General features: G+C 45.3%; 1 protein-coding gene across 6 annotated transcripts in view; it reads right to left on the bottom strand.

The window, feature by feature from the left end:
- Positions 1 to 23328, bottom strand: part of LOC311060627 (ankyrin-1-like) — a 134262-nt gene that overhangs the window by 67821 nt on the left and 43113 nt on the right. For 3 of the 6 annotated variants that reach the window (XM_084078864.1, XM_084078865.1, XM_084078869.1), the window contains exons 4-14: positions 23171 to 23269; positions 19241 to 19339; positions 13554 to 13739; positions 12235 to 12258; positions 8003 to 8101; positions 6693 to 6791; positions 6222 to 6320; positions 5243 to 5440; positions 4089 to 4187; positions 2438 to 2536; positions 450 to 548 (exon numbers count right to left, since the gene is read on the bottom strand). In XM_084078864.1, the coding sequence (XP_083934990.1) occupies positions 450 to 548; positions 2438 to 2536; positions 4089 to 4187; positions 5243 to 5440; positions 6222 to 6320; positions 6693 to 6791; positions 8003 to 8101; positions 12235 to 12258; positions 13554 to 13739; positions 19241 to 19339; positions 23171 to 23269 (1200 nt within the window). The remainder of the gene's footprint in view (positions 1 to 449; positions 549 to 2437; positions 2537 to 4088; positions 4188 to 5242; positions 5441 to 6221; positions 6321 to 6692; positions 6792 to 8002; positions 8102 to 12234; positions 12259 to 13553; positions 13740 to 19240; positions 19340 to 23170; positions 23270 to 23328) is intronic. The other 3 variants (XM_084078866.1, XM_084078867.1, XM_084078868.1) reach the window with 1 other exon arrangement.

Raw genomic sequence — 23328 nt, 5'->3', positions numbered from 1 at the left:
CACTAGGGTTCAAGTGGTCAAAAAACAGTGCAAAAAAGTACATTTTGCTATACTGTAGTATGGGTTATGTCCATGTATTTTGTGCTTTATTTGCTGTGGGTGGTAGTCTGATGACAGCCTCCCCGTTTGTTTCTACAGGGCATAAACCAACGCATGAATATAAGAATTACAGCACTAATAACAGAGTCATTAGACACACGTGTCCTGACACACTCACTCCCCCACGGACAAACACACCCCAACATGCATGCACCCAAACACTAACTGTATAATCACTGTGTCATTTGGCACAGACAAATGCTCACACATGCGCCCACCACGAGCACACACACACACACACACACACACACACACACACACACACACACACACACACACACACACACACACACACACACACACACACACACACACACACACACACACACACACACACACAGGCTTCATACCTTGGCTTTGGCGTCCACTCTGGCTCCATTCTGGACCAGGTATCGAACCACCTCCGACTGTCCTGCTCTGGCAGCCATGTGGAGCGCTGTCTCTCCACGCTGAAACACACACACGCGCACACGCACATGCACCCGCACACGCACACACACACACACACACACACACACACACACACACACACACACACACACACACAGATGTTAGAAAATGCAAATGAATCAGGAAGGATCGTGTACACACATGTAATATACACACACAAAAAGTTTCTTATCTTAATGTTAATGTTTCTCCATGACGCAACCAACCAACCAACCAACCAACTAACCAACTAACCAAGTAACTAACTAACTTTCTGTCCAGTCTGTCTTGCTTCTGTCCTTCCTTTGTCTCACAAACACGTTGAAACCAAATCCAAAAGTTTTGTTAGTTCCAAAACAAAGTCAGCCATGACCTTACCTATACTCACTGCCTCTTTCTGTCTCTCTCTGTCCCTGCTGTGCCTATGAGCTGACGTGAGCAGTCAAACAGACAGACAGAAGGGGAGATTGAAGGAGAGAGCGAGAGACAGACAGACACACAGAGAGACACAGAGCGACAGAGAGGGACCCCGGCTCCCCCTTACTCTGCTCTGCTCACCATAATGACGCGCCTAATACCCTGTTTCTACGGTAACGTGGCCACAGACACCGCGTGGGCGACTGAGCGGTTAGGGTTGAACAGTTGAGTGTATGTTATGCTCTCTCTCTCTCTCTCTCTCTCTCTCTCTCTCTCTCTCTCTCTCTCTCTCTCTCTCTCTCTCTCTCTCTCTCTCTTTTTCTCCTTCCCTCTCCCCCACCCCTCCTTTCCCTCCATCATATACTCCAGTTGTGCTAACTCTTGCTCTCCCCTTTTTCCTCTCTCTCACTCTGCACCACTATCTCTCTCACCCTTTTCCTCTCCTTTCTCCACCCTCTCTTTCTGTTCCTCTCTATCCCCCCCCCCCCTTTCCTTCTCTCTGTGGTTTGGGGTGTTAAGCTAACAGACTGATTGGAGCGTTATTGGACTGTGGGCGCACAGTGACAGGCTAACAGATTAAGCTCATGTGCTTGTAAGACTACGATGCCATCGGCATCCACGTTGTTCTGTATGTCAGTGTGCACACTATGCTGTGAATGCAGCACTGCCGCCGGTCTCCTCTATGCTCCTCCTCCTCCTCCTCCTCTCTACAATGTACACAGTAGAATACTGAGTGGTAAGCTGAGACAGATAATCGATGTAATCAATTTAAAGGGATAGTTCACCCCCCCAATAAAACATGGAGACTTGAATTCATGGATATTTTTTTGTTCGTGTCGCATTCTTAAGCCAATAATTTGATGGCCAGCGGACCGGTAGGCAGCGGTTCCAGTAGGAGACACAAAGGAGACTATGTGTGTCTCCTACCGGAACCGCTGCCGGTCATTTTGGGGGTGAACTATCCCTTTAAGCGATTATTTAAAAAACACATTTTTAATGAAATAAATCGACTTTCTATATCTACAAGCTCAGAAACATATCGCATGCTGTGTTTGTAGAGCTTGTAGATCTGCTATTTGGGGTATTTTTTGTGCAACACTGCAACACTGTACACAAGAAATTATAAAATATAGCGGTTAGTCAGACTAATCGATTTAGTCAATTAGGTAGTATTTTTCCGCTTTGATTCACTGAATCAATAGAATCATCGGTAAGATAATTGATAGTTGCAGCCCTATTCCTCACTGAGAAGTATGTGCACATTCATACAAATTGTTGTCAGATTTGTTCTATGCTGTACTTCAACTCCACCTTTGTTTTTATTTCATTTTGCCCTATTTCTTTTTTTCGTGCAGAGAGCATGACATTCAGCACAAATTGTGTAAAGGTAAGGGAAGCAGGTTATGCGCCAACAGCCAAACAGGGCATATGCTGACAACAAAGATGTAGTGGTTATTTCAGGACAGGAGAGCAGAGAGAAGGGGAGACTCACCACGTTGGTTGTGTTTGGCGAAGCCCCGTGATTGGTCAGCTGGCTGACGATGTTCTCGTGTCCCATGAACGCCGCCACATGGATGGGAGTCAGACCAGACTGAGAGAGAGAGAGGGGGAGAAAGAGAAGATCAGATGATAAATGAAATAATAAAAGTGAAATGCACACTGTCACTAGCAAAGTATCCATAAGCAAGGCCCTAAACCCCAAATGTTATGAGTGATTCTGCACTCTAACATTTCTTAGATTGAATAGGGAAAGAGACATATACATTCCAATTTGCCTGTTCAGTAAGCCGGTCGTTTAGCCTCGCATGGCCAACCTGAATCTAGCAATGCTCAGTTTTTCCTACGAGATATCAGCCTGGAAAACATCCCCTGAGAATCAACTCAGCCTGGCAGCTGGAAGTCAGACCAATAAGCAAACTATTGGTAGAGGTTTAGATGATGACAACGACCATGGCTGCACTAGAAGAGGTCAGTCTTCAGTCCATGCTGCTATAGAAATTGTTTAAAAAAAGAGGACATATTTTAGGCCTTAGTTGAGGAGATGTTTAGGCTCTTCTCCTGACTGGCCTCGGCAGGAGTTTGATTCACCCGTTGTTTTTTTGCGTCATCACGGTTAGCGGCTCAGACTGGTTAAACCCTGATCCAATCGCATGATTACATCGACGAAGCTCACAACCCAAGCAAATGTCCACTGAGCCTTGCCAGAACACGATGAGCGGAACAAAATCTGTGGGCTGACTTTGCAAGGCTTCCATTCCTTACCACCCATAGAAGAACTGTTACATTTTGGTCAAAGAAAAAATTATATTGTTTTAGAACATAACCTTTTAGACACTATGTACACTGTACATAGTGTCTAAAAGGTTATGTTCTAAAACAATATAATCTTTTATATTGTACATTGTACAGTATGTGTACCAGTATATGTACATGTGTACCGCCATCGCGGCATGTACTGTACCACTAAGACAAAGTTAGGATGTTTATCAAAACATATTTGAGCTGTGTGTGTGGTCATTCTTTCTGAGGACCGCTTTTTTTCACATAGGGTTTACCATGGCTAGGAATGGGGAAGGTCTATTTCAGCTGTTGTGAACATGAAAGACAGAAACATGTTTTGTCTGTGGTTATTCTGTGCTGCGGTGCTTTGGCAAGTTCACAGAGTTCAAAAGAAGGAAAAAGATTCACTTCCTGGCCACGCTCCTGTAAAAACTAATTCGAAAAAAATCAAATGAAAGAAAATGAAGATAGCGCTGACTGTGATAATGCCAAGACACACACACACACACACACACACACACACACACACACACACACACACACACACACACACACACACACACACACACACACACACACACACACACACACACACACACACACACACACACACACACACACACACACACACACACACACACACACACACACACACACACAAGCATACAGACAGAAATACACATTCACTTGCCCACAAGTGCAGACACAGATACGGTATATACCCACAAATATGTAGACATGCAGGACACACGAGTACGCAAGCACACACACACACACACACACACACACACACACACACACACACACACACACACACACACACACACACACACACACACACACACACACACGCACGTTCCTACCTCTGTGACAGCTTGTATGGAGGCTCCATGTTTGAGCAGAAGCTCCATCACTTTGATTCTGTTCTTCTTACAGGCGATGTGAAGAGGAGTGAAACCATTCTACAAAACAGAACAAAGACCATCTGATGAAAGATGCAAAAAGAACGGCAAAGAACAGAACCAAAGTACGGAACCACAAACGCTCAGTGGTGCGCGGCCGCCAAACGAGACTATCGTGGAACTCTGGATCGGAAAATAGCACTGGAGGTTTGTCTCTCCTTTTCCTGTCTTCTGCCAGCTAACCAGACAAGCATGTGAGGGAAAGAGTTGGCTGTGGGCTTTAAAAAGTATGTTACACTGAAACGGATACTTTTCTTTACAACTCTCTCTCTCTCTCTCTCTCTCTCTCTCTCTCTCTCTCTCTCTCTGTCTCTCTCTGTCTAGCCCCCCCTCCTCCCTTCGCCCCCCGCCCCTCGCTCTCTCCCTGGGTTTTGAGGTTTCTGCCTTGGTTCTATTACTTCATTTTCCTCCCTGTGGCCTCACCCCCTCTCTTCTCTCTCTCTCACTCTCACTCTGCTCCCAGTACTCTTAACCACACCCAGGCTGCTCCCATTACAGAACAGAGATGGCTGTCCTCTGCCAAGCAAAAGGCTGACAAAAAAATAATAAAATCAGTTGGCCTTTGTTTGCTCCCATTTTCTTTCAGCCTCTTCTTCCTTCTATATCCATTTCTCATCTGTTTCCTATCCTTTTTCCTAGTGCCCCTCTCCCCCCACCTCTCTCTGTCATTACAGGCAAAAATTGCCAAAAATAGCAAAAAGAAGGTTTAAGTATTGTACATACACACAGTAGGGATTAAGTGGTTAATATAATTGTTCTAGTGATTTCTTCTGTCACAAGCAAAATGCTAAGCTACTGTACAGAACACCGCAGGTGGAGTAAAATGTGCTTTCGCCGCCAAGCTTCTCGTTCTGCAAGACTCGAAAGAAGAAATTAATTTTGCTCTGACAAATTCTGGTGTGCTGACGCAACATAAGACGCAAGCAACCTCTCGTCTTCCCTCCCTCCCTTGCATCAGGCGCTCCTCAACCACCCGACCCTCCTCAATGGCGCCCAAATCACACACACATCCCCCCCATCCCCCCCTCCCCACCCTCCCATCCGCCTCTCCGTACCAGGGCCTTGGCGTTGGGGTTGGCCCGCTTGTCCACGATGACCTTGGCCACCTTGTAGTGCCCGCAGTGTGCGGCCACGTGCAGCGCGGTCAGGTAGTCGTTGGTCACGTCGTCCACGGGCACCTCGTGATGCAGCAGCAGCTGCACGCAGTTCAGGTGGTCGCCCTGCGTCGCCATGTGGAGCGGGGACAGCCCGTTCTGGAAGGAGAGAGAAGATGGGGGGGAGGGGTAAGACAAAGGTCAAGGAGAGGGCAATCAAAGATGCTATTATATGACCTAGATGTCACGTCGGAAGACATTTAGACAGAATGAGGTGAATAAACTCGCATAAGTTTGAACGCTTGAATAGAACGGAAATAAGTGGAGTCTTCCGTCTCCTCTCACCCCTCAGTCCAAGACTACAGCAAATAGACAACCAGACTGCTGGAAAACGACGTAACCAAAATTATTTGGTTATCTGGGAAAGCTTCGGATATAGTAGATATGTCCGTGGTGAATGTTATATGCTGTTATATGCTGTACAACCAGTAAATTCTTTAGCTGGATTGTCTTTACCGTGGCTCATCAAGTGCTTCTCATTACAGCTAAAGCCTGATGTATACTTTGACTTATGATGGTGTTCTGTGCCCAAAATAGCAGACCTAGAAGCTCACAACAATTGAGACGTGTTGTGAGCTTGTAAATCTGAGGGGGTGTTGTATGTAGGCTAGACTTCTGTCTGAATCCTCATTGTCTTTTGCTGTAGGCCAATTTGCTGAAGTTGACAAATGTTGAAATGGCTTTTCCACCTCCAGTCACGTCGCACATAGTAGTTGATGGCCACACACGCACACATACACACACACACACACACACACACACACACACACACACACACACACACACACACACACACACACACACACACACACTTTAAAGAATGGCATAATGCATGGATATAAAGTGTGAGAGAGTAGCGAGGGAGACTGTGGATGTGTACCTTGGTCTTGGACAATATGGGAGCTCCTCGGTCCAGCAGCATCTCCACCACCTGTTCATGTCCGCTTCTGGCTCCACAGTGCAGCGGCGTCAAACCATCCTACAGGACACAGTCGTCACACGGACACACAACGGTCACTGACCAGTCACATGGTGGCCATGTTGTCATACTCAAGGGGGGGGGGGGTGGGTTTCCCACCAACAATTATCAAAACACCTCGTTATATTCATGACATGGCCACTCTAACTCCATGTGGGCATGTCAAACACCTCTGTTGACAAAGCCAGAAGCTGCCTTAAAAAAGTCCAAACTGGGGATACCCACTGTCACTGCCGAGAAGTTATTTAGCAAGACACTGCACTGCAAACGCATTCTGCCATGTGAGGGTTCTGCGTTATTTTGCCATCTTCACCATTCCAAATTCATTCGTCTTCCTTCTTGACCCTACTATGCGTGCATGTGTGTTTGTACCTTGGTCCGTGCGTCTATCTTGGCCGTTCTCTCCAGAAGGAGTCGCACCATGTTACTGTTCCCTCGTTTGGATGCTACGTGCAATGGAGTGATGTCATTCTGTGGAGACACACACACGCACGCGCACACACACACGCACACGCACACGCACGCGCACACCAAACTTAGAAAAGGAAAAAAACTCTTTGGAACAGTTTTATCAGCCATCATGTGGCAAGTGAGTGAACACATTGCGGTAGTGTACTATTCATGGCTACATTGCCAGCCACTGGCATAATGCACCAGTGCTAACGTTTAGCCCAAGGGACATGATGTAACTCTCCCCTGTGATCTAATCTATATAAAGAAACCTGGTCTTATATACCTGTGCATGATTAAAAAAAAACTACTCTTTTTTTGTTTAAAAAAATCATAAGATGTCACAATTTAAAATGTGTGTATTTGGTATTTCATGAAGGTTCTTTAAATGAAGTATAGCCATTTGATCAGAGATCTCTCTCATTGTCTGTCTACTGATTTGTCTGGGGAAATCTAAATTAAATATGGCCTCGAGTGGCTGTTGATAAACATACAGTCATAACTTTTACATTTTTAAAATGGTTTCCACACAGTTTCAGGTCCCACATTGAATTTAGATGTCATCAGACGTATCGGTATAGACAAATCCACAGACGCGCTGCCTGTAGGCAATCATAACTGCGGCGTCGCGGTGCGGAGCGGCAGCCGCTTGACACCGCAGTTATGATTGCCGTTCTGTGGATTCGTCCATAGCAGGCGGAGATGGCTGATTGGATGCCTGCTCGAGACTAGGAATGAAGTGGTGATGTTTTTATCATAGAAGGTATGTTGTCTCTTGGATCAACATGGACTCTGCATCTCAATTACATTCCAGTGTTTGGAACATTACATTCTCTGGTCAGAGAAACATGAATCATAGTGGAGAGAGCTGGAGACATACTGTAGGTAGGGGTGCACGGCTGGGAAAATGGCTCACTGGCCCCCTCCGCAGGTGAGTGAATGAACTGATTTAAACAGCTCCACTGCTCTAACAGAACTTACACCACAAACTTGACTTCAGACCCCCATAACTCTGAGTGTGTGCAAATGGAACCAAATTAGACCTGTGAGGGTCCATTTGGTTCCATTTGCACACACTCAGAGTTACAGACCTGTACGTACGGGTACATTTGGAACCCCCCGAAGGAACCCTTAGGGTCCCTGGATCCCACTTTGAGAACCACTGGTCTAGGCGGTAAGAAGGAGATCCAGGGGGTGTGTAGTTTATGTGGCGAGGAGGAGGAGGTACCTACCCTGGCCTTGAAGTCCACCGCTGCCCCTCGATTAAGCAGGAGCGTCGCAACGTTTATGTTCCCATAGTGAGCCGCAATGTGGAGAGGCGTGAAACCACTCTGAGAGAGAGAGAGAGAGACACAGAGACACACACAGACACAATCAGAAGTCGCTATTGCCAAGCTCCCTCAGCCATTGAAAGCTGGCCGCCCCCGTCCCCAGCACGTCGCAACGGGCCACAAGCAAAGCATGATGGGACATTAGTAGCGGGTGTGATGCAGCGTGATCTAGTATGAGAGTGACGACACTAGACTAGCATAGACTCCCATTGTAAGAATGGAATGCGGAAATGCTCTGCCTATCTCTACGAGGACGTTTGGAACTACAGCCTATACCAGCCCGCTTTGCGGCGAGATCAAAGCGTGACGGAACTCTCTCTCTCAATGGGTCTGGTGTGAGAGTGATCTTGTATGAGAGTGACGACGCACGCTAGCATAGACTCCCATTGTAAGAATGGAGGGCGGAAATGCTCTGTCTATCTCTATGAGGAAGTTCCAGTGTTTGGAACTACAGCCCATACCAGCCCGCTTTGCGGCGAGATCAAAGCGTGACGGAACTCTCTCTCTCTAAGGGTCTGGTGTGATGCAGGCAGGCAATGTGCAGCGCCTTGACTCATTTCTCCTCAAATTAAAAGCTGCAATCCATCCATTTGTGTGAATAAAACTTTTGTTTTGGGGGGGCTTTCAAGTCTTTATTGACAGGAAAGTAGGCTGACATTAAATGGGGAGAGAGAGATGGGGAGTGACATGCAGAAAAGGCCGTCAGGACGGGACTCGGACCCGCGACACGCTGTCAGGCTACACTGAGCCTAGGTGCCAGGACAATAAAACATTATTTTAACCAGTCTGGTAGAATATGTAAATACAAAAAAACGAACACAGGGGTGCCGATGGCCTCGTGGTTGGTACCATATATAGGCTCTGTAGCAACCTGACAGCGAGTCACAGGTTTGATTCCCGAGCCTGGCGGACCTTTGCTGCATGTCACTCCCCGACTCTTTCCCCGTTTCCTGTCCTATCTCCACTGTACAAAAGGCAGAAAAGCCCCAAAAATATTTAAAAAATACAACAAACACAGCCATCCATAGATGTGGACTCCCACTAGTTGGGTAGGACCACTACTCTTGTCATCACAGGAGGTATTGCATGAAGCTCCAAGTGAGATATCTCCTCTAACTAAACAGGCTTTCTGTCTTAGCAGTAAAAATGAGAGCCAGTTTAAGTCCCGGGTAGGACATGAATCTTACAGATTGCAGCTTTAAGGGGTATGTCTAACTTGCGTGAGTTTAGGAGTTGTCAATTGCATCCCTACACAAAGTGGAGTTTTTGAAAACATCCTTAAAATTTCTTTCAGGTCTGGAGTACAGAAGACAACATACTGTAAGCAGATCAGCAATAGTTAATTGCTGTTGGACAAAAGACTTGTCAACAATATTTTCTTAATGTATATTTTCTTATGTTAAGATGTATAAACCACATCTCAAACAAACAACAAATGTTATCGATCTAACATTACGCAATTTTTCCTTCATTGCCACAACTTCTCATCCAACAGCAGTGATAGTAAAAAAGAATAAGACAGGCATGCAGTTCAAAATGTATCTACCTTTCAGTTCAGAGTAAACCTACTGTAGCATTTTCTCTATGATCTCTTAAGCTCTCAGATAATTCCACCTAAAACCAGGTTGTGTTAGTCTTACAGTCATTTTAGTCTTGTGGTTTGGGAACATGATCATGTCTCACCTAAAGAGCAAAAGAGAACCAAGATTCTTGACAACGTTAATTTCTCTGGGATTGTAAACAACGCAGGGTTCTGTCGACACTAATAGTAACCCAGGGTAAGTTTATAGAGTAAGCCTAAGTCTGTAGAATTCATACCACTATAGAGGTGTTCACTGGGTCAACACCTCTATAGCACTAAGATATAGTGGGACTCAAACAAGCAATCACTGTGTGCACAAAATCAGTGTGAGTCATCATCAATGGAAGAAGCTTGATGATTTGACTCTTTTTGACATCAAAGGTAAGAGCCTTGGTTCCCTTGTCAGTTGATCATGTACAGATTGCTTGATATTTACATTTCAATTCATTGCAACTTGTGATTATTACAATACAACAAGCCTTGTGTGCATATCACCAACATGGCCAACTTTAGTAAACAAGCGTCTGAACCAGAGAGTCCTGACCAGTGTTGGGGGTAACAGCGTTACAAATAACGCCGTTTTGGGTAACGGAGTAACCTAACGCGTTAGTTTTGCAATTAGAGTACTCGGTTACTTAGTTACCTTTTCCAAATTATTGGCGTTACTTTGTTACATTTAAGACCTATATATGTTGCCAGAACTTGCCACAAAGGAAAAGGAAAATCCATCCGACGCATTTGCGCTGTTTCCTGATCAATGAACAAGCTTGTTTCTGTCAAGGGAGACTTGCACGGTCCCGGGTGTTACACAGAAACCGGTGACCGGTCCAGCAATCTGTGGTGATTGCGTTATCATTCTACTCAACGGGTCACCACTTTTAGTGTGGCACACGGCTGGCGGCTGGTCTTGTTTTTATTACATTAATTTGCCGCACCTGTGCGACATGGCAGAGATCGAGAGAAAACAGAGAGGTTACCCTTTAGTACGGTCATGGAAGTATTCACACTATTTTTGGATTTATTGATGAAAGGAGGAGAACGACACCAATGCAAATACCTTGGAGAAGCCCAGCACAGCTCCACAACACTGGTAAAAGATATACAAGTAAAATCATTCACACTATAACTTAAACCCAGAATAAAACATTAAAACATAAGGAAACATTTGTTTCGAATGTGGTCCTGCAGCTGCCCTCTTGATTTTATGTTTATCAAACTTCCACGCAGGTGGGTTTTATTTGTTGGTAACGCAAAAATTAATCTAACAAGTTACTTTTCTTAGAAGGTAATCCTGTAACGTAATGGAATACTTTTTAATGGCGGTAATCCTGTAACGTAACAAGTTACTTTTAAAAGTAACGTTACCCAACACTGGTCCTGACTAATAGATATTACAACTAATGCTAGATCACATACATACAGACAACACAGACCTAATAGCGGAGAAATGAGAACCATTTGGAAGTAAAATAAAGAAGTTATACATATTACAGATATCAAATACATTCCAAGATCACAGTTATCTACGGTGAACTAAGGACAAGGCGAAAGGTTGGGTTAATAATAATACAAATGTTATGGTGAATATTAATTATACTGTAAGTTACAACAGAAGTTGTAGCAAGAATCTACCAACACCCTTACATGTAATGTTGGACAACAGGCAGGCAGAGGGATGTTGTGCAGTAAGGAAAAACTGGGTGATAATTTTTGTGGTAGCTAAATGAATATGCTGAATTAAGATGCTTTGAGCAATTGACAAGTTGTATACAGTATATACTGTAGATATACTATATTGGAAAAGCGCAGAGCAGCTGACCAGAGTCTTTTCAGCTCACAAACGCGTCGCATCGTGACACGTTGTGAGCTTGTAGATCTATTATTTTCTGAATGTTTTTTAAATTAAAATGGCAGAGGTTACTGCACATGATTGTCTTGTAGCACTTCCCTTTGTCATGCTATACAGCCAAATACTGAGTGTTAACATCACTGAGAGTTAAATTTGCACTCTCATGGTTAAATTAAAACTCAGGCTTTTACTGCGTACATACAACCAGAACTCAGTCAAACAGAAGTCTGAAGCTGTTATCCCATTATGTAAGATGTTTTCAGTTACTGTAGCAAGCCACCGGATACACACAAAGCAGAGTCAACATGCAATGCAGGGTCCAAGTGCAGGGGGAGAGGTGAGGCAGTATCAACAACAGCAAAAGCATCAGGGCTAGGCAACTTGAGGCCTTTGGCGTGAAGTGGTGACCATGAGTGACCAGGAGAGGAGAGGAGGAGAGAGGATGAGATGAGAATAAAAGAGAAGAGAAGAGAAGAGAAGAGAAGAGAAGAGAAGAGGAGAGGAGAGGAGAGGAGAGGAGAGGAGAGGAGAGGAGAGGAGAGGAGAGGAGAGGAGAGGAGAGGAGAGGAGAGGAGAGAAGAGAAGAGAAGAGAAGAGAAGAGAAGAGAAGAGAAGAGAAGAGAAGAGAAGAGAAGAGAAGAGAAGAGAAGAGAAGAGAAGAGGTGAAGGTGAAGTGAAGTGAAGTGGATTAAGGAGGTATACCTCTGTTGTTCTATTCACCATCATCTAGAACGGGGCAGAGAGAGGGTGAGGGTGGGGATGGGGTGCGGGGTAGGGTGGGGATGGGGTGCGGGGTGGGGTGGGGTTGGGTGGGAGAGATGAAAGAGCAGAAGGAGGAGGAGAGAATGGGGTGGTTAGTGAACCACAACAATAAAAACATTAACATCAAAATAACAAAACAAACAACTGCATCGCCAGTATGGTTGCACCAAGCTGTAGGATGGGTGGATGCAGGGAGGCAGGTGGCTTCAGATTCATGGTAACAGTAGAAGGCACTAATCTCCCTGACAGGGTTGCATTGCTCATGGGACGGCCTTGCACGCCGTGCAGGAACCTATTTGACCAGGAGCACGCGCAGGCACACGCATAGATTTAAAACGACTTTAAATTCACACCTCAACAAAGTTTACAAAGGCTCCCGACTCACACCAGGTGGATTAACATAGGAATGAGCCTAGATGCATATCAATTGTCCATGGTGTGACCTGTGGTGTAGGTGTTAAGCGACGTGCGTGTCACGTCGTTAAAATAGAGTGCAACCACTTTCCAAGTCAGCATTGCATTTGCAACACTGCTCCCTGACCAGTAGATATACAGTACTGTACATATGCAGTCTGTTTACTACAGAATGGTGAAGTCAAAGGTAAAAGGAAATGGTGAAGCCTTCTTACATTTTCACCCCTGCCCACCCCAAATTCCTCCTGCCTGCCTGCAGTACCTTTCCTGTACAGTTTTTGAACTATGAGGCTTCTGACAAAGAAAAAACATCATCGAGTCCACAAACACATTAACACAATGGCACAAAACATCAAATGAGGAAGAAATAACAGAAGTAAATAGATGTACCTGCATTGACTCAAAAACTTGGTGTTGTTTTGGCACAAAGTGTTTGATGGGTTGTGCAGTCCCATATCCTACATTGACCAGGACTATGTACATTACGTACATTTCCTCACCAGCTCATGTCCGCGCAGACGTCCGCGACGCGTGCCTCTCAGATCACACGTATTTCATATTGATAACTCATCATCAGAATCCTATCGTCTCTGTCGGGTGGAAACCTCATATGTCCAAAACTGTTACTTTTCAGGATTCAATTTTTTTTTTTGCAAAAGTAGCAGATCGACAAGCTCAAAACGCATCGCTTCGCGCCGTATTTCGAGCTTGCGGATCTGCTTCTTTTGAGTGACGCTGTAGTATAGATCAAGTAGGGTGTTGATTTACGGAAAAAAACACAAAAAGTCTCAAATATGGAGATAAGAGGTTTATGCCCGACAGCAACGCTTTAGAGATAAGCCTACCTTGGACTCTACGTCGGCATTATGGTCATTCTGGAGGAGCAGCGCGGCGGCTTTGGTGTCGTCCTTGCGTGCGGCGATGTGCAACGCGGGCAGCCGCACCTTGCCCTTGGTGTCGTTCTCCAGCAGGAGGGACACCACCGCCTCGTGGCCCTGCTGCAGCGCCACCGCCAGGGGGGTGAAGCCATCCTACACACCAGAAGGAGGGAGGGAAGGAAGGATGGAAGAAAGAAAGAAAGAGAGAAAGAGAGAAAGAGAGAAACAAACAATCAAACAAACAAAGTAAATGTTAAACAAGGAAGCATTGCATGGATCAGGAAGTCATGTGACAAAGTCAACCATTATGTTCCACTCTATCCATTCACCTCCTAATCATCGCACCAAATCATTTCTTTAAGCCAGTCCTCAAAATGACTGAGGGGAAAAACAAAGTGAATTTTGTTTTTGAATGTTCGGGTGGTCTTGCGGTCTGTCTGTGTTTATTGCTAAGTGATGATTCGTAGTTACGAGGAGTAAACCTCTCCCATCTTGATTTGTGAACACCACGAGGCCATCAGTCACTCAAGACTGTGTTGTTCTTGAGGTCTAGACAATCTGCTGTCAAGCCACATGAAAAAGGACCTCGTAATAGTCGCTGTGATGTGCTATGTATATCACGAGTCTCACGAGTGCCGTTGCAATGTTTTACACTGTAGGCCATACATAGGCAAAGCGGTCGGATCTGTGGCTCTGGATAACCGGGTTTGTTTATGGTTATGTCTGAGTCATAGTTATGCCTATATATGGCTGTTTCGGGTTTGTTTGTGGTTATGTCTGAGTCAGAGTGACGTAGCCGTGGTCCACCGGCAGTAGCCAATTTTAATTTAGTATTGGAAATACCATCGGGTCATCTCAGATCGCTTCATATAAGAACTGTGTTTTAAAAATAAACAAATCAGTGATTCTGTGAGTTATGTTGTTTATGATATTGAGTTACATTTGTACATTTGTACATCAGTCTGTTAGGAGATTTTTTTTTTGGATGAATTAGTACTCCGGGCTCATTTGTTTATTTTTGGAACACAGTTCTTATATAACACAATCTAAGATGACCCTATGGTATTTTCTATATAAAAAAATAACTCTGTTATCAAAGTCAGGCAGTGATGCCTGACTTTGGTTCTCTATGGGCGTACCACTGGGTTCTATTTTAGGTCCCCTCTTATTTAGCAGCTACATCAATGACCTACTGTACCTGTTGTCTGCTCAGACGTTAATGTACAGATGTACCCAGATGACAGGCAGACAGACAGACAGAGAGACAGGCACGCATGCACACACACACACACACACGCGCACGCACGCACTGTACACACTGTACACACCTATCCACAATCACAGACAACAGTAAGTAAGTGGGGCAGTGGCTCGCAGCCGCAGCATGCATGAGTCATCAAACTACCTGGGAGGGAATTCTCTGTGACATGACATGATATTGTGTGTGTGTGTGTGTGTGTGTGTGTGTGTGTGTGTGTGTGTGTGTGTGTGTGTGTGTGTGTGTGTGTGTGTGTGTGTGTGTGTGTGTGTGTGTGTGTGTGTGTGTGTGTGTGTGTGTGTGTGTGTGTGTGTGTGTGTGTGTGCGCGCGCGCAAGCGCCTCTATTTGTGCGTGCGTGTGTGCATGGCATGGATGCATGACATTTTGCTTGCACTTGCATTCATCTTTGTGTTTGTGTAAATATTTGTGCGTGTGAGTGGGTGCGTGTGTGGGCATATGCACATGTGTGCGTGTGTGTGTGTGTTCACAGGAGAGCTGACTGAATGTCTGGTAAAATCAGCTCAGCATCAGAACATGCAGACATCAAAGCTCTACCTCCCCTTAGAGACCAACAGGCCTTGCAGCACACACACACGCACACGCACACACACACACACACACACACACACACACACACACACACACACACACACACACACACACACACACACATACACACACACACGTACATACAGTACACAGACACCAACGCTTCTACACAAAAGCATAATGTACACAGACACATGCAAAAACTCACGAGGCCTGCTCATACACAAATGTGTGCACCTACACACAAGCCAGCACTACACAAATACATAACACACACGCACACACACGCACTCATATGCATGTATAATTGTACATTTTGCACGTCCATAAAGCTCCAAACATTCCACAGGATCCCAAAGGCCAACCCTTGCTCTTTCATTTGTCTATTCATGGATTCAAGAAACGACACCCAGGCAGACTAACATCCCCAAAATACCTCCAGAAGACATACAGATAAATAAATTATGGCAGATAGTGAGGCCATGAAAAGGCTTCTTTCTCATCTGTACCGTCAATGATGACAACAGACACGGTAAAAAAGTAGAAAATCAAAACCCGTCCGATCCTGACATTAGTGCTATAATTTCTATGAATATCACCACATCAAAAGGAGACAGAATTAGAAAATAAATGCCTCGGTGGAAATGCCCCAGAAACATTTGTTTTTGATAGTTTTGCTTCACAGGTGCATTGTTTCTTCATGTCAGGCAGTATACAATAGTACAGTATACAGCAGGGGTCTTCAACAGGGGGTCCGGGACCCCTAGGGGGTCCTCAGGGTTACTACAGGGGGTCCGCCAAATATTTGTGTGATAGGATTTTCTATTTTACCTTAACCACTTGAACCCTAGCATCCCTTTTCTGAGGAGAACTTTAGCCAAAAATAGCAGATCTACAAGCTCACAACGCCTCGCAGCGCGTAGATCGGCTATTTTTGGCAAAGAGGCATAGGTGTAGAGGGAAAAAAGAGCAGACCACGTAAACAAAAAATGTTGAATCTGAAACACAATTTTATACGATATAGAGGGGGTCCCTGCTTCATCTCTCTCTCAGCTAGGGGGTCCTTGGCCTCAAAACGTTGAAGACCCATGGTATACAGTACAGTACATACTGTATGTAATACCATTTCACAGTCAGAGTGAAACTCAAGAGAGAGAAAATTCGAATAAAACCAATCAATCCAACTCCATCAAGCACACAGCGATTGCAAAATGTAGCTCTTTTTTTTTTTACTAAATTTTTATCCCACGATTTTTGTAACCCAATTTATTACACCCAGTGCCAATTGTCTATGTAATCCTGGGCACTACACTCCCTCTGCCAACCTAGGGAGGCCAGGGCCGAGCTCATGCCTCCTTCAATGCATGAGAGCCAACTGACCTTCTTATCATCTGACAGGGGAGAGTTTCCCCGGTTGGACGTAGCGCGTGGAAGGAACACGTTATTCCAACCAGTTCCCTTCCCCTCCATCAGGCGCCCCGGCTGGCCAGGGGGAGGCAGTATAGTGACCAGGATTACTGCATGTTTTTGTGAGGGTACCTACCCTAGGAGACACGGGGAGAACATGCAAACTCCACACAGAGTAGGCCCTTTCGCCAACCCCACCTAGGGTATGGACACTGATGACGCGGAGGAGAGGACACGCCCCCAGCGCCCACAGCATCCCCTGCGGGAATTGAACCCAGGACCTTCTAGCTGTGAGGCGACAGCGCTACCGACTGCGCCACCGTGCCCCCTCAAACTGTAGCTCTGATCTGCTCTTCACAATGCTTGACTAAAATGCAAAAGGAAGTAATTAATTATTAAACGCATGCAGCCTCGAACATGGGAGATGCATTCGTCTCACTGCTTGAATTATTCACTGTCACTCTCCCAGTAGTAAAGGAGGAGAGTAGAGTAGACGAGACGAGGCGAGAGGAAGATGGAGAGGAGATGAGGAGGAGGAGGACAAGGGGGAGAGGAGGCAAGGAAGTGGGAAGTGGGGAGGAAGAGACGGTGAGGAAATGAAGGAAGGAGGAGGGAGGGAGGGAGATAGCAGAGGCGAGGAGGAGGAGGAGTGAGAAACAAGGAGATGCATCATTTTTTCGGGAGCTGTCTACTTGAAACTAGAGCCTGGTGATATGACATCAAACACACGCATCTGGTATTTATGGACCAAACATCGATATTTGATATGTCTCCAAATTGCCACATTGCCTTTAAAGCCCTAGAAATGATGTTCATCACCTGCTGATATATCCAAATTTACTGAAAACACGCTTGTGTGAATAATGCTGGTTAAAAGGGGAAACAACAGAGAGATGAAGAGAGAATATATGATGCAGTGAAGTATTTTCCTTTGCACAGTTGAACAATACAATGAAGGTATTAATATGTGTCGATTTTGGTTGTAAGCCTCTGTTTTGGCCATTACTGTATTTTTAGCTTTGCTAGCAGCGGGGCTCTACGGGTACCCCCCCCCCCCCCCCATTTTCTTCTTCTCCTTTTTCCTTTTTGTGGTCACCTCTCCTCCTTCCTCCCTCCCTCACCTCCTCTCTCTCTCTCTCTCTCCCCCCTCTCTATCAGGGGCCAATGAAATTGTAGGCTCCTCCCTCCTCTTGCTACGAACAGGAAGTAGAAAGCAGCACAAGGTCACTTTGTGCAACTCTGCATCATCTGGTCTGCCGATGGCGTCACTCCCTGTGTGTGCTCTCTCTCTCTCTTTCTCTCTCTCTCTGTATGCTGCCTCTCTCTCTGTATGCTCTCTCTCTCTCTCTCTCTCTCTCTCTCTCTCTCTCTCTCTCTCTCTCTCTCTCTATGCTGCCTCTCTCTCCCTCCCTTTCCACTTCTTTCCCTTTCGCTCTCTATCCGCTCTCCTCCTCTTCTCTCTCTCTCGACTCTTACTGTCTGTCTCCTACACTGTTTGCTACAAAAAACAAGTATTAATCATAATTAGCTGTATAGTTAGCCACTAGGTTAAATGCTAAACATGTTGTGTCATTCCACTCTTGTTTGACAAATTAGTCATTGTGACAAATATTTACTTGTCAAGGCTTATCTGCTCATGATACAGCATGCAGAGGCCAAAAGAAACATCCATTTCATGTGTGCGTGCGCGCATGTCTCTTTTTCTGTGAGTGTGTATTTGTGTGGTAAATGGTGCATTTATATAGTGCCTTTAACCACAGCGCTTCACAATGTGTGTCACATTCACCAATTCGCACACACACACACACACACACACACACACACACACACACACACACACACACACACACACACACACACACACACACACACACACACACACACACACACACACACACACTCCCACACCAACCGCGGAGGCAACCATGCAAGGCATCAACCTGCACGCATGGGAATAGTGAGAGGTTAAGTGTCTTGCTCAAGGGCAATTCGACATGAAGCCAGGAGGAGCCGGGGAACTAACCTTCCGATTCCCAAGCGGTCATTCAACCGCTCCTCAGCCACTGCCGCCCCCATGCAGAGTGCATTTGTGTTCATACATGTATGTCATATTATACAGTATGACCTATTAAATACATTATTATTGATCAGCCTGTGTATGTACATACAGTACTGCACAGCTGATGAGTATACAGGCATGTGTATTTGCATGCATGTACTGTGCGCTCTGAGTGTAAAACTTTATCTGTAAGTATGAATTAACATTCAGGATTTTAGGAGGAGTCCCCCAGGGCTCTGTCCTATAGGCCTCCTCCTGTTTTCACTCAACACTAAATATCTTTGCCAAAACATAGCCGATCTACAAGCTTGTAGATCGACTGTTTTCACAGAATGGGGACGCTATAGGGCTCATGTGGTTTGAAGTGTAATGTTATGTACCTCTGTGGCGATGCTCTGGGTAGAGCCGTGCTCCAGCAGGAACTGCACCACGTCCATGTGGTTCTCCTGGGCCGCCATGTACAGAGGAGTGAAGCCATTCTGGGGGAGAACGACAAAAACAAACAGGTTTACACACCAACTTCAAAATCCCAAAAGCGTTCCATCTGACCACTTAAACCCCCCAAAAAACAGCAATACAAAATATAGAAAATATACTTAACACATAAAAAACATGTCTTTTGTAGAATAACAGATGGGAGCTAAACACAGTAACAATATGCAAAATTATTAATTTAACGTGCCACCCACCCAGTCGCGCCTTTCTGGAAATAAAGAACTCTGCAAGGTTGCAGAGTTCATTATTTATAGTCACAGGCAGCATGTACAAAGGAACGTATACACTCTGTTTACTGTACTAACATCCCCACTGTCCTTGCCCCAACCTGGTTTAATAGTCACACAGTCATAAGCACACGCACGCAAGCGCACGCACACGCACACACACACACACACACACACACACACACACACACACACACACACACACACACACACACACACACACACACACACACACGTATGAAAAGTGATACACACATACAGTAAAGTATATACAGTACTGTATACAGTATATGCATATCTTTTGTCCTATTCTTATCCCTCTACTCTTGCCTGTACCTATACTGTGTTTCCTGATTAGTGTGCCTTTGCTGCTCACGACACCTGAATTTCCCCAAATATATGTAGTATGTAAAAGTATCAATACTGCAATGTAGAATCACTGTTACAAGTAAAAGTCTGGTAATACATTTTACTTGAGTAAAAGTACAAAAGTCTTGGTATCAAAATGTACTTAAGTACCAAAAGTATAAAGTAATCATTATGCAGAATGTCCCATTTCAGAACTTTTCAAATAAATCGTGATGCATTGTGAGCTTGTAGATCGGCTATTTTCAAATGGCCAAAATGTATAGGGTTGAAGTGGTTAATGTATGTTTTGTAATAATAATCTAAATCTACAAAGTAACTAGTATCTAAAGATTTCAAATAATTGTAGTGGGGTAAAAGTATAATATTTGCATCTGAGATGTAGTGGAGAAGAAGTAAAAGTACTGGAAATTGGAAATACTCCAATAAACCTGAGTAAATGTACTTTACTTTAAGTTACTTTACACCACTGTAAATACATATAGGCTATGTGCGTAGTGTCCATTTACATTGTGTGTGTGTGTGTGTGTGTGTGTGTGTGTGTGTGTGTGTGTGTGTGTGTGTGTGTGTGCGTGCGTGCGTGCATGTGTGCGTGCGTGCGTGGGTGCGTGCGTTCTACAAATGACATACAGTTCTGTCACCTCTGCACATACCTCACACCTGATAACAGCACAGATAAAAGCTCAACTGCAGCTAAAGCTGGAGTGGGTTCTCTTTCTGTGTGTGTGTGTGTGTGTGTGTGTGTGTGTGTGTGTGTGTGTGTGTGTGTGTGTGTGTGTGTGTGTGTGTGTGTGTGTGTGTGTGTGTGTGTGTGTGTGTGTGTGTGTGTGTGTGTGTGTGGTGTGTGTGTGTGTGTGTGTGCGCGCGCGTGTGCGTGTGCGTGCGTGAGGTACTGCAGTCTACAGACAACCCAGAAATGAATCACCATGGCAACGCAGAGACCCAAAATCTCTTGACTCACTTCATTGCAGCAAACCAATCTACTCTTCCCCTCCCCTGGTAAATACCCACACATTTGAACAATGTATTCATGTCCTCAGAAAGGAGAGCATACAAGGACACAAATATTAAAGGTACAGTTAAGGTTACATTCACAAAATCTTCACATAAATATGTCTTCATGATACAATAAGCATGTCACTCAGTACTCTACGGGTATAAGTAACAGCGTCTCTGCCATACAGTACATGTACTGTATGTGGCGGCTGGCAAGTATTGCAGAGACAGCACAATACTTTGCCAGCCTTTTTGCCTCCTTTTTGGGCATCCTAAGTTGTTGGGGCACATGGGCATCCTAAGTTGTTGGGGCATTTGGACATCCTAAGTTGTTGAAACCCTCTAACGACGAGTCACACACACACACGCACGCACGCACGCACGCACGCACGCACGCACGCACGCACGCACGCACGCACGCACGCACGCACACGCACACACACACACAACAAAAACAATCCATTTGACTTGGAGCTGTTGCCCTGTGTCTCATCATGTTGCTAGTTGATGTTTATATTGTCTATTGATGTTGATGAAAAGGTTGATACATGTATCAGGGCCTTTATGTTCATATCTTAATTGTTTGAGTTTTTTTTGTAAATTAACGCTCTACTTCAAAAGTAGCAGATTCGCAAGGTCGAAACACGGTGTGAAGCGATGGGTTTTGAGCTTGTAGATCTGCTACTTTTGCTATTTTTGAATTTGAATCCTGAAAAGTAAGTTTTGGACATACAGTATGAGGCTTCCACCCGAAAGAGATGATAATGTCAATGAATTGATTAACCAGTAGCAGAAGCAGATCTACACAGCTCACAACACGACGTGTTGTGAGCTGTGTAGATCGGCTTTTTTCACTATTTTTGTCATTTTAAAAAAATATTTAAAAACGTTTTGCCTATGACATGCCCAAAATAGGGCTTGATTATTAAGCAATAATTGTATTAAATTATTGATTATTGTTTTACAATCGCTTAAATCAATACGTTTGATTAAACTCTTGCACCCCTCGCACAAAGCAAGAGAGAAGAGACTGTGCATGTGTGTGTGTGTGTGTGTGTGTGTGTGTGTGTGTGTGTGTGTGTGTGTGTGTGTGTGTGTGTGTGTGTGTGTGTGTGTGTGCAATGTCAGCAGTTCTGCTCTGCATCCCAGCCTGGTACACATTCAATAGCCAGTAATCACACACACGCACGCACACACGCTCACGCACGCACGCACGCACGCACGCACGCACGCACGCACGCACGCACGCACGCACGCACGCACGCACGCACGCACGCACGCACTTTTGTAGCAAACAGTGTAGGAGACAGACAGTAGGAAAACTGAGTGGGAGCCAGTGGAGGAGAAAGAAGGAGTTTAGAGATGGTATACAGTATGTTCTGTAACTGTATTGTACTGTATGTATGTATGTACAGTATGTATGTATGTATGTATGTATGTATGTATGTATGTACGTACCGACGTACCGACGTACCGACCTACGTACGTACGTACGTACCCATCTCCTACTCCTTCTCCACTATGTTGAGGTAGCAAGTTAGCAACCCATCTCCTACTACCAGAACATGCATGTACAGTACCTGTACTCATTTATGTTTGTGTGTTCATTCATGCATGTGTTTATCTCCATCTGTGTGTACCTGTATGTGTGTGTATAGTTGCGACCGTAGGTCGCACTTACTATAGAAACCTGCTCCAGGTGTCCGTCCGTCACGTCACTCCGTCACACACGTCCGTCACACTTTTGCCCTGCTCATATCTCCGCACCCGTTGCCCCGATCCATGCCAGATTTTGCACACACACTCCTTACCTGCCAAACTACACCCTCCAAGGACCCCCGGAGCTCCAGGGACCCCCAGCGGCCTCGGGGACCCCCAAGTGTAGAAAATGAGCACATGTGGACAAATTACCAAATGACCACCCCAACGGGGCTGCTCACGGGGCATTCCCGGGGACCACCCACTCCTGGTGCTCCAGAACGGATGCAAAAGTGGTGGCGCCCCCAGTGGAGGACCCCCTGCCACTGCAGCTCACATAAAATGCCGTAACTCGGGGGCTTGCCCCCCACAAACAATCCCTCCTTTCCCCTATAAACACAAACAAAACTATCCATTGCCCACACAACTAGGAACCAATCGCCGTTACAGCCCTCTTCTGTATACATGTGACCTACGGTCGCTTATCTCCCGATTAGGGAGTCTTACTGGTAAGTATGTACGTGTTACCTGGGACTGTGCATTGACGTTGGCGCCATTGGTGACCAATTCTTTGACCACCTCCGACTGTCCGGCCAGAGAGGCGATATGAAGCGCCGTGTTCCCTTTCTGTGAAAAACAAGAATGACTCACTGTTAGATTACAATCTAGGCCTTTAGCAGATGAGT

The sequence above is a fragment of the Gymnoscopelus microlampas genome, assembly GCF_963454915.1.
Source record: "Gymnoscopelus microlampas genome assembly, chromosome: 14".
In the NCBI taxonomy this organism is placed as follows: Eukaryota; Metazoa; Chordata; class Actinopteri; order Myctophiformes; family Myctophidae; genus Gymnoscopelus; species Gymnoscopelus microlampas.
This window is presented reverse-complemented; position numbering and strand designations above follow the sequence as displayed.